Genomic DNA, 12414 nt, shown 5'->3' on the forward strand with positions numbered 1-12414 from the left:
ATGTTTTGTTGGGTGAGGTGTGTGGGGGGTGGGGGTGGGGTGGGAGGGGGGAGGAAACTTTTAAATCTCTCCCTGCACTGGAGACACGACCTTTTCTCTGTCGGGTTTCCGTTTTCCGTCGTTGGGGCCGCAACGAGGAGCGGCCTCCAACAGGAAGAAGCCGGGGACTCTGGTGCTACAACTCACCGTCGCCGTCGCGGGGCTGGCCGAGTCCGGAGCGGTTGGAGTGGTGGAGGAGCGCTGCTGCTGCTGCTGCTGCTGCTACCGGAGAGTCGGAGGCTCCAACGGCAGGTCTGTGGACGGCAGCAGCACCGGGAGCCCGCGGCTCCCTGGAGGGAGGACCGCTTTTTTCAGGGCTCTCGCAACGGCGAACTTCTCCCGCCCGAGTTGTGGGGGGTTGAAGAGCTCCTGGAGCGGGGCCTACATCACTGCCCCGCGCGGCTTGGAATGGCCGCGGGACTCTGCGAGCGCACGCCGGGGGCTCTAACACCAAGACCCGGTGTGCGACCTCGCACCACCCGGCGTGTCTTTAATGGCCGCGGGACAATCGCCATCGCCATCGCCAGCCGGGGGCTTTGACTTTGACTCTGATATGGGGGGGGGGGGGGGGGGGGGGGGGGGGGGGGGGGGTGGGAGGGGGTGGTGGAGATGGAAGATAAGTTTTTGGCCTTCCATCACAGCGATGTGATGGATGTTTATGTAAATTATGTTGTGTTGTTGTGTCTTGGGTCTATTTGTTTGTAATGTATGGCTGCAGAAACGGCATTTCGTTTGGACCTCAAGGGGACCGGAACTCACCTCCGTACTGGCCCAGCAGAGGGGCGGACAGTGATACCAGGGTATCCACGTTGTGGTTGGGCATGGTGGAGATAATTCCCCGACAGATCAGTCCACCTGCGGAGTCACAGAGTCACAGAGTGATACAGTGTGGAAACAGGCCCTTCAGCCCAACGTGCCCATACTAGCCAACAATGCCCCATCTACACTAGTCACAGAGTAATACAGTGTGGAAACAGGCCCTTCAGCCCAGCTTGCCCATACTAGCCAACAATGCCCCATCTACACTAGTCACAGAGCGATACAGTGTGGAAACAGGCCCTTCAGCCCAACTTGCCCACACCGGCCAACAATGTCCCATCTACACTAGTCCCACCTGCCCGCGCCTGGTCCATATCCCTCCAAACCCGTTACAGAGAAAAGGTTTTGTTGCGTTCTATCCGTGCACCTGTACTTAAAGCCCTGTCCCACTGTGCGAGTTCATTCCAAGAGTTCTCCCGAGTTTGCCCTGATTCGAACTCGGAGATTGACTGTAATGGCCACTCGTCGGTACTCAGGGCTCTCGTCTACATTTTTCAACATGATGAAAAATCTTCACGAGTCTTCTCGAGTACCTGCCGTTAGCGTTACGAGCTGCTAAGAAACGTCCCCGAGCTCCGACGTACCCGCTGCGTTCATTCTCCGTGCTTACCACGAGTTTGATTTTTTTAAAAACTCGGCAGGGCTCTTGGAATGAACTCATACCGTGGGACAGGGCTATAAGTATTGTGTATTGTGTGCAGTTTTGGTCCCCTAATTTGAGGAAGGACATTCTTGCTATTGGGGGAGTGCAGCGTAGGTTTACAAGGCTAATTCCCGGGATGGCGGGACTGTCATATGCTGAGAGAATGGAGCGGCTGGGCTTGTACACTCTAGAGTTTAGAAAGTTGAGAGGGGATCTCATTGAAACATATAAGATTGTTAAGGGTTTGGATAAGCTAGAGGCAGGAAACATGAGGGGGAGGAGGCGGAGCGGGCGGGGGGGGGGGGGGGAGGGGGGGGGGGGGGGGAGAGGGGGGGGGGGGGAGGGAGAGAGGGAGGGGGGAGAGAGGGGGGGGAGGGGGAGAGAGGGGGGGGGGGAGAGAGAGAGGGGGGGGGGGAGAGAGGGAGAGAGTGGGGGGAGGGGGGGAGGGATGGGGGGATGAGAGAGAGGGGGGGGGGGGAGGAGGGGGGGGGGGGGGGGGGGGGGGAGAGGGGGGGGGGGAGAGGGGGGGGGGAGAGGGGGGGGGGGGGGGGGGGGGGGGAGGGGGGGGGGGGAGGGGGGGGGAGGGGGAGGGGGGGGGGGGGAGGGGAGAGGAAGGGGGAGGGGAGGAGGGGGGGGGAGAGGGGGGGGGGGAGAAGGAGGGGGGGGGGAGAAGCGGGGGGGGGAGAAGAGGGGGGGGGGAGGGAGGGGGGGGGGGTGGCGAGGGGGGAGGGAGAGGGGGGGGGAGAGAGGGGGGGGGGGGAGAGAGGGCGAGGGGGAGGGGAGAGACGGAGGAGGGGGAGAGGCGGAGGCGGAGAGAGAGGGGGGGGGAGATGAGGGGGGGGAGAGAGGGGGGGGGAGAGAGAGAGAGGGGGAGAGCGAGAGAGAGAGAGCGAGAGACAGGGGGGGGGAGAGGGGAGGGGGGAGGAGGGGGGGGGAGAGAGAGGGGGGGGACCTGCGAGAGAGGGGGGGGGGGGGCGGGAGCAGAGGGGGGGAGGGAGAGGGAGGGGAGAGCGGAGGCGAGGGGGGGGGGAGAGGGGGGAAAGGAGAGGGGGCGAGGAGAGGGGGGGGAGCGGGGGGGGGGAGAGGGGGGGGGGGGGGGGGGGGGGGGGAGGGGGGGGGGAGGGGGGGGGGGGGGGGGGGGGGGGGGGAAAAAAGGGGGAGGGGAGGGGGGGGGAGGGGGGGGGGGGGGGGGGGGGGGGGGGGGAGGGGGGGGGGGGAGGGGGGGAGGGGGGAGGGGAGTGGGGGGGGGGGGGGGGGGGGGGGGGGGGGGGGAGGGGGGAGGGAGGGAGAGGGGGGGGAGAGAGGGGGGGAGAGAGGCCCGGGGAAGACGGGGGGGGACAGTAGATAAACCAAAACTAAAGCAAGGTTCCTAACTGAAACAGGATGAATTGACTCAAGAGTAAACAACAGCACACAAATCAGGTCCGAGATCAAACCCAGACCGTTGCAGTCCAGTATGGTGGACAAGGATATTGTCCAATCATCTCCATTCTCAATGGGCCTAGGGAACCCAGTACATTATGTGACAGGAGAAGAAATAGGCCATTCGGCCCATTGAGTCTACTCCCCCACTGGATCATGGCTGATCTATCTCTCCCTCCTAACCCCATTCACCTGCCTTCTCTCCGTAACCCCTGACTCCCGCACTAATCAAGTATCTATCCCCATCTCTGCCTTAAAAATATCCACTGACTTGGCCTCCACAGTCTTCTGTGGCAATGAAATTCCACAGATTCACCACCCTCTGACTAAAGAAATACCTCCTCATCTCCTTCCTGAAGGAATGTCCTTTAATTCTGAGGCTGCGACCTCTGGTCCTAGACTCTCCCACAAGTGGAAACATCCTCTACACATCCTTCCCCCTTGCAACCGCAGGAGATGCAACACCTGTCCCTTTACCTCCCCCCTCGACTACATCCAAGGACCCAAATTGTCTTTCCAGATGAGGCAGAGGTTCACCCGCACCTCCTCCAACCTCATCTACTGTATCCGCTGCTCTAGGTGTCACCTTCTCTACATCGCTGAGACCAAGCGCAGGCTCGGCGATCGTTATTGCCACAACACCTCCGCTCAGTCTGCCTTACCCTACCTGATCTCCCGGTGGCTCAGCATTTCAACTCCCCCTCCCATTCCCAATCTGACCTGGGCCCTCCTCCATTGTCAGAGTGAGGCCTGCCGCAAATTGGAGGAACCGCACCTCATATTTCACATGGGTCGTTTACACCCCAGCGGTATGAACATTGACTTCTCTAACTTCATATAGCCCTTGCTTTCCCTCTCTCTCGATCCCCTCCCCCATTCCCAGTTCTCCCACTAGTCCCACTGTCTCCGCCCACATTCTTTCTTTGTCCTACCCACTCCCAACATCAGTCTGAAGAAGGGTCTCGACCCGAAACATCATCAATTCCTTCTCTCCAGAGATGCTGCCTCACCCTGAGTTACTCCAGCATTTTGTGTCTACCTTCGATTTTACCAACATCTGCAGTTCTTTCTTACATAAATCTCCACACCCACCCTATCCAAACGTTTCACTAATTACTTTCAATGATTGATATAGAAACATAGAGAATAGGTGCAGGAGTAGGCCATTCAGCCCTTCAAGCCAGCACCGCTATTCAATCTGATCATGGCTGATCATCCACAATCAGTACCCCATTTCTGCCTTCTCCCCATATCCCTTGATTCTGTGAGCCCTGTTTTAAACCTGTGCTCTTCCGACTCTTTCTCGCACAGAGAGTTGTGAATCTGTGGAATTCTCTGCCTCAGAGGGCGGTGGAGGCCAGTTCTCTGGATACTTTCAAGAGAGAGCTAGATAGGGCTCTTAAAGATAGCGGAGTCAGGGGGGGACGGAGAGAAGGCAGGAACGGGGTACTGATTGGGGATGATCAGCCATGATCACATTGAATGGCGGTGCTGGCTCAAAGGGCCGAATGGCCTACTCCTGCACCTATTGTCTATTGACTGTGAATCTGAGGTGGGTCCTACCTTGTGAGTAACAGATCATGTGCACTCCGTCTCTTCTCTCCCAGTCAGCTGCGTTCTGCATGATGGGGTAGATGGCCTGCTTGAAGCCTTCCACCTGGCTCCACAGCGACTTCAGGCTCCCCGTCCGGTCAAACAGGTCAATGATTGTCACGTTGGTGCCAGGGTGCGACTGGGGAGAGGGGGAGAGACACAGACACACACACACACACACACACACACACACACACACACCACACACACACACACACACACACACACACAACACCACACACACACCACACACACACACACACACACACCACACACACACACACACACACACACACACACACAACACACACACAGAGAGAGAGAGACAGGGACAGAGATGGGGGGGGGACAGAGATGGGGTGGGGGCAGAGATGGGGGGGGGGCAGAGACCCGGGGGGGGGGGGCCAGCGAGATGGGGGGGGGGCAGAGATGGGGGGGGGGGACAGAGATGGGGGGGGGGGGCCAGCAGATGGGGGGGGGACAGAGATGGGGGGGGGGACAGAGATGGGGGGGGGGGGACAGAGATGGGGGGGGGACAGAGATGGGGGGGGGGACAGATGGGGGGGGGGGGACAGAGATGGGGGGGGGGGGCAGAGATGGGGGGGGGGACAGAGATGGGGGGGGGGGGAAGAGATGATTGGGGGGGGGGCAGAGAGATGAGATGGGGGGGGACAGAGATGGGGGGGACAGAGATGGGGGAGACAGAGATGGGGGGGGGGAGGGGGGGGGACAGAGATGGGGGGGGGGGGGGCAGAGATGGGGGGGGGGGACAGAGATGGGGGGGGGGGACAGAGATGGGGGGGGGGGACAGAGATGGGGGGGGGACAGAGATGGGGGGGGGGGACAGAGAGAGATGGGGGGGGGGGGACACAGAGGGGGGGGGACAGAGATGGGGGGGGGGACAGAGATGGGGGGGGGGACAGAGATGGGGGGGGGGGGAGAGATGGGGGGGGGAGATGGGGGGGGGGACAGAGATGGGGGGGGGACAGAGATGGGGGGGGACAGAGATGGGGGGGGGGACAGAGATGGGGGGGGGACAGGGGGGGGGGACAGAGATGGGGGGGGGGACAGAGATGGGGGGGGGACAGAGATGGGGGGGGGGCAGAGATGGGGGGGGGGGCAGAGATGGGGGGGGGCAGAGATGGGGGGGGGGGCAGAGATGGGGGGGGGGGGGGGGGGGCAGAGATGGGGGGGGGGCCAGAGATGGGGGGGGGGGGGGGGGGGGGAGAGATGGGGGGGGGGGGGGAGAGAGATGGGGGGGGGGCAGAGCAGAGGGGGGGCTAGAGAGAGGGGGGGGGCAGAGATGGGGGGGGGGCAGAGATGGGGGGGGGGCAGAGATGGGGGGGGGGGGCAGAGATGGGGGGGGGGGCAGAGATGGGGGGGGACAGAGATGGGGGGGGGCGAGACAGAGATGGGGGGGGGGGCAGAGATGGGGGGGGGGAGAGATGGGGGGGGGACAGAGATGGGGGGGGGGGGGGCAGAGATGGGGGGGGGCCAGAGATGGGGGGGGGGGGGCAGAGATGGGGGGGGGGGGGGGACAGAGATGGGGGGGGGGACAGAGATGGGGGGGGGACAGAGATGGGGGGGGGGGCAGAGAGAGATGGGGGGGGACAGAGATGGGGGGGGGGACAGAGATGGGGGGGGGGGGACAGAGAGGGGGGGGGACAGAGATGGGGGGGGACAGAGATGGGGGGGGGGACAGAGATGGGGGGGGGACAGAGATGGGGGGGGGACAGAGATGGGGGGGGGACAGAGATGGGGGGGGGACAGAGATGGGGGGGGGACAGAGATGGGGGGGGGAGACACGCACACCAACACAGGCAGAGAGAGAGAGAGACATAGAGGGACAGAGAAGGGGGATAGGGGAGTGAGGGGGAGGGGGAGGTAGAGACACACACACACCAGGCAAAGAGAGGGACACGGAGAGAGAGAGGGCGAGACAGGGGCAGAGAGACACAGGAGCAGAGAGAGAGACGCACACACACACATAGCCAGAGAGGGAAGAGAGGGACAGAGAGCACACACGCAGACAGAGAGAGAGATAAACAGAGGGGGGAGGCAGGGGGAAGGAACACCATGTATTAGTCAGTTGTCTCATTGCTTCAAAACATTGTGAAAGCATAAGTTTGTCAGGAAAGATATTGCAATTGTGCAATGAAACATTGCCCTTCACCCCCCATTAGGTTCCTGGGAGATTAATAGTGTTGTAAATGCTTGTTACGCAGGAAAATACTGACACTGATCTGCCGGAAAGGTCTTAATCATTCCTCCCGGTTATCACATTTCTCAAGGAGGTCCTTCTGCAGTTGTACGGGGCCCTAGTGAGACCACACCTGGAGTATTGTGTGCGGGTTTGCGAGGAAGAACTAAGGGAAGGGACTTGAACTTTATTTCGCCTTCCATCACCGTGAGGAATGTGTAGGAGTCACTGTGGTGGATGTTCATGTTCAAATGTGTTTTTTGAGTGATCTGTTGCTTTTAATTGTCTGACTGACATGGCCAATGAAATTCCTCGTACGTTCTAAAACGTACTTGGTGAATTCTAATTCTGATTCTGATGCTGATTTTGGTCCCAATTTGAGGAAGGACATTCTTGCTATTGAGGGAGCCCAGCGTAGGTTCACCAGGTTAATTCCCAGGATGGTGGGACTGTCATATGCTGAGAGAATGGAGCGGCTGGGCTTGCATACTCTTGAGTTTAGAAGGATGAGAGGGGATTCTATCGAGACATATAAGATTATTAAGGGTTTGGACACGCTGGAGGCAGGAAACATGTTCCCGATGTTGGGGGAGTCCAGAACCAGGGGTCACAGTTTAAGAATAAGGGGTAAGGCATTTAGAACGGAGATGAGGAAACACTTTTTCACACAGAGCGTTGTAAGTCTGTGGAATTCTCTACCTCAGAGGGCGGTGGAGGCCGGTTCTCTGGATACTTTCAAGAGAGAGCTAGATAGAGCTCTTAAAGATAGCGGAGTCAGGGGATATGGGGAGAAGGCAGGAACAGGGTACTGATTGGGGATGATCAGCCATGATCACATTGAATGGCGGTGCTGGCACGAAGAGCCAAATGGCCTACTCCTGCACCTATTGTCTATTGTCAGTGTGTCATTCTGTGTTTACGGGCCTACTAAACTGCTGCAAGCAAGAATATGAATGGTACACATGGCAATTAAACACTCTGGTGGTGTTTCAGTAGAGCTACTGCCTCAAAGTGTCAGGTTCGAACCTGACTACAGGTGCTTGTCTGCACTGAGTTTGTACGTTCTCCCCGTGACCTGCGTGGGGTTTCCACCGAGATCTTCGGTTTCCTCCCACACTCCAAAGACGTACAGGTTTGCTGGTTAATTGGCTTGGTGTAAATGTAAAATTGTTCCCTAGTGCTTTCAAGAGAGAGTTAGATAGAGCTCTTAAAGATAGCGGAGTCAAGGGATATGAGAAAAGCAGGAACGGGGTACTGATTACGGACGATCAGATATGATCACGTTGCTGGCTCGAAGGGCCAAATGGCCTACTCCTGCACCTATTGTCCTTTGTGTGTGTGGGGCAGTGTTAGTGTGTGGGGATCGTTGGTTGGTGCGGACTCGGTGGGCCGAAGGGCCTGTTTCCGCGCTGTATCTCAAAACTAAACTAAACTCTGGTGTTTTTGACACTTGCAATGAAACTCTTCAATAGACAATAGGTGCAGGAGTAGGCCATTCGACCCTTCGAGCCAGCACCGCCAATCAATGTGATCATGGCTGATCATCCCCAATCAGTACCCCGTTCCTGCCTTCTCCCCATATCCCCTGACTCCACTATCTTTAAGAGCTCTATCTAACTCTCTCTTGAAAGTATCCAGAGAACCGGCCTCCACCGCCCTCTGAGGCAGAGAATTCCACAGACTCACAACTCTCTGTGTGAAAAAGTGTTTCCTTATCTCCATTCTAACTGGCTTACTCCTTATTCTTAAACTGTGGCCCCTGGTTCTGGACTCCCCCAACATCAGGAACATTTCCTGCCTCTAGCGTGTCCAAACCTTTAATAATCTTATATGTTTCAATAAGATCCTCTGTCATCCTTCTAAACTCCAGAGTATACAAGCCCAGTCGCTCCATTCTCTCAGCATATGACAGTCCCGCCATCCCGGGAATTAACCTTGTAAACCTACGCTGCATTCCCTCAATAGCAATAATGTCCTTCCTCAAATTAGGGGACCAAAACTGCACACAATACTCTAGGTGTGGTCTCACTAGGGCCCTATACAACTGCAGAAGGACCTCTTTGCTCCTGTACTCAACTCCTCTTGTTATGAAAGCCAACGTGCCATTTGCTTTCTTCAATGCCTGCTGTACCTACATGCTTACTGACTGATGAACAAGGACCCCGAGATCCCGTTGTACTTCCCCTTTTCCCAACTTGACACCAATTACATAATAATCTGCCTTCCTGTTTTTGCTACCAAAGTGGATAACCTCACATTTATCCACATTAAACTGCATCTGACATGCATCTGCCCACTCACCCAACCTGTCCTAGTCACCCTGCATTCTCATAGATCCCTAGTACCTTCAAGAAGTCAGGCTTGATGGTGAAGGGGATGGAAGATCGGTCGGGCCAGTTGCCAAAGAGCATGGCCTCGCTCTTCCTGCGGTTCACCCTGGCTCCCGTGGCCCACTCAAACTGGTCGCAGATGCTGATCAATCTGCGGACCGACCCTGGATCCGAGCAGACGAGGGCAACATCGTCCATGTACAGGGAGGTCTTTCCTTGGATGCCCCCACTGCCTGGCAATGTCACTCCTCTCATGCTCGCATCCTTCCTGATAGACTCGGCAAAAGGTTCAATACAGCAGACAAACAAGACAGGAGAGAGAGGCAACCCTGCCTGACTCCAGACCTGATGGGGAAGCTGTCTGATTGTGCCTTGACTCCATGCTCCGCTTGATGCAGCCACACACGAAGGGGGCCATCAGGGTGAGGGCGATATGGGCATTCTTTTGTCCCCGTTGCCTGCCAACGTGTGCACTGTGGCCCTTCGCACCCGGTCAATCTTTTCTCTGCCACAGCCAGCTCTGCTGGGGCAGACGGACAGAACATGCTGGAGTAACTCAGTGGGTCAGGCAGCGTCACTGGAGAGAAGGAATAGGTGACCCATTCGGGTCTCGACCCTTAGCAGACCTAGTGTGAAGGGTCTCGACCCGAGACGTCACCCATTCCTTCCGCTTCAGCCAAAATATGTAGGAAGGAACTGCAGATGCTGGTTTAAATCAAACATAGACACAATAAATGCTGGAGCGACTCAGCGGGCATCTCTGGAGAGGAGGAATGGGTGACGTTTCGGGTCCAGATCCTTCTTCAGTCTGATGAAAATGAAGAAAATAAGACCCTTCTTCAGTTTGAAGAAGGGCTTCGACCAGAAACGTCACCCGTTCCTTCTCTCCAGAGATGCTGCCTGTCCCGCTGAGTTACTCCAGCATTTCGTGTCCATCTTCGGTTTGAACCAGCATCTACAGTTCCAGACAGATAAACCTATCCACATTCTCCACAGATGCTTCCTGGCCCACTGAGCTACTCCAGCACTTGGTATGTCTTCCCCCCCACCCCCCTCCCTCCCTCCCCCCGTAAAACAGCATCTGCAATTTCTTGTTTGGGGATGAGGAAGGACATCCTTGTGATTGAGGCAGTGCAGCGTAGGTTCATGAGATTGATCCCTGGGATGGCGGGACTGTCATATGAGGAAAGATTGAAAAGACTAGGCTTGTATTCACTGGAGTTTAGAAAGATGAGGGGGGATCTTACAGAAACATGTAAAATTATAAAAGGACTGGACAAGCTAGATGCAGGAAAAATGTTTCCAATGTTGGGCGAGTCCAGAACCAGGGGCCACAGTTTTAGAATAAAATGGAGGTCATTTAAGACTGAGGTTAGAAAAAACTTTCTCACCCAGAGAGTTGTGAATTTGTGGAATTCCCTGCCACAGAGGGCAGTGGAGGCCAAGTCACTGGATGGATTTAAGAGAGAGTTAGATAGAGCTCTAGGGGTTAGTGGAGTCAAGGGATATGGGGAGAGGCAGGCACGGGTTCTTGATAGGGGACGATCAGCCATGATCACATTGAATGGCGGTGCTGGCTCGATGGGCCGAATGGCCTCCTCCTGCACCTATTTTCTATGTTTGCACACGGGACTAGCTCACATGGGGCATTCATCGTCCGTGGACGACCAGGGCCCGAGTTGCTACAGCTAATTTGCCTATTAAGCCGGCACCTATCTGCTGGCCGCCTGCAGTTGCAAGCTGTGTGTTGTCTTACCTCGTTGATGAAATTCTGGAGGATCACCATGTCGCCGGGGCTGTCGAACAAGCCGTGCACCACGATCACCGGCTTGTAGCACTGTGTAGCCCGCAGCAGGACGGCCGCCGCAAGCACTAGCCGGGTGAACATGTCTGCCTTCTTGTAGGTTGCAAGGTGTAATTCTGCAATGGCTGCTGCTGTTGCTGTTGTTGCAGCTGCTGCTGCTGCTGCTGCAGACTGACGGTGCTGGGCCACTGGTGGAGGGGTGATAAACCCCCCGGGTTCTGCGCAGTCTGGTTCAGGCGGTCAGCGGCCGCGAACTCGCGTCCATCGACCTTCCCCGGGGGTTGAAACTGATCAGCGCAGCCGCGCGCCGCTTCCAATTGGAATGTCACATCCTGCTTCCCTAACGACCGCCGCCGCGTCCCTGGCAACGGCCAGCCCACGTCCTGGTTCCATGTATGTGGACGCAGGAATGCTGGAGTAACTCAGCGGGACAGGATCAAGTCAAGGCAACTTTATTTGTCGCATAGAAGTTCAAGTTCAAGTGAGTTTATTGTCACGTGTCCCTGTATAGGACAATGAAATTCTTGCTTTGCTTAAGCACACAGAAAATAGTAGGCATTTACTACAAAACAGATAAATGTGTCCATGTACCATGTTATAAATATATACACACATGTGCAGTGAAATAAATAATCTGGTAAAGTGCAAATAACAGAAAGTGGTAATTAATAAACAGAGTTTTGTCCGAGCCAGGTTTAATAGCCTGATGGCTGTGGGGAAGTAGCTATTCCTGAACCTGGTTGTTGCAGTCTTCAGGCTCCTGTACCTTCTACCTGAAGGTAGCAGGGAGATGAGTGTGTGTGCCAGGATGGTGTGGGTCTTTGATGATACTGCCAGCCTTTTTGAGGCAGCGACTGCGATAAATCCCCTCGATGGAAGGAAGGTCAGAGCCGATGATGGACTGAGTAGTGTTTACTACTTTTTGTAGTCTTTTCCTCTCCAGGGCGCTCAAATTGCCGAACTAAACCACGATGCAACCGGTCAGTATGCTCTCGACTGTGCACCTGTAGAAGTTAGAGAGAGTCTTCCTTGACAATCCGACTCTCCGTAATCTTCTCAGGAAGTAGAGGCGCTGATGAGCTTTTTTGATAATTGCGTTTATACATACAAACATACAAGATGTGCAGTGAAATGAAAGTGGCAATGCTGCGGGATTGTGCAAAAAACAACAGAACAACTTGTATGTCTTTGGAGTGTGGGAGGAAACCGAAGATCTCGGTGGAAACCCCACGCAGGTCACGGGGAGAACGTACAAACTCAGTGCAGACAAGCACCTGTAGTCGGGTTCGAACCCGGGTCTCTGGCGCTTTGAGGCAGTAGCTCTACTGAAACACCATCAGAGTGTTTAATTGCCATGTGTACCATTCATATTCTTGCTTGCAGCAGTTTAGTAGGCCCGTAAACACAGAATGACACACTGACAATAGACAATAGGTGCAGGAGTAGGCCATAGGGCCCTTCGAGCCAGCACCGCCATTCAATGTGATCATGGCTGATCATCCACAATCAGTATCCCATTCCTGCCTTCTCCCCATATCCCCTGACTCCTCTATCTTTAAGAGCT

At 56.3% G+C, this 12414-nt stretch overlaps 1 protein-coding gene across 1 annotated transcript in view; it reads right to left on the reverse strand.

Annotated features, from left to right (window-relative positions):
* ppt2b (palmitoyl-protein thioesterase 2b) overlaps window positions 1-11189 on the reverse strand; it is a 25890-nt gene extending 14701 nt beyond the window's left edge. The window contains exons 1-3 of the mRNA XM_055665778.1: window positions 10803-11189; window positions 4487-4655; window positions 799-894 (exon numbers count right to left, since the gene is read on the reverse strand). Coding sequence (XP_055521753.1) covers window positions 799-894; window positions 4487-4655; window positions 10803-10934 — 397 coding nt within the window. The 5' untranslated portion in view covers window positions 10935-11189. The remainder of the gene's footprint in view (window positions 1-798; window positions 895-4486; window positions 4656-10802) is intronic.
* Between the last annotated feature and the right edge of the window lie 1225 nt (window positions 11190-12414).

Source organism: Leucoraja erinacea, unplaced genomic scaffold (assembly GCF_028641065.1).
Source record: "Leucoraja erinacea ecotype New England unplaced genomic scaffold, Leri_hhj_1 Leri_147S, whole genome shotgun sequence".
NCBI lineage: Eukaryota > Metazoa > Chordata > Chondrichthyes > Rajiformes > Rajidae > Leucoraja > Leucoraja erinaceus.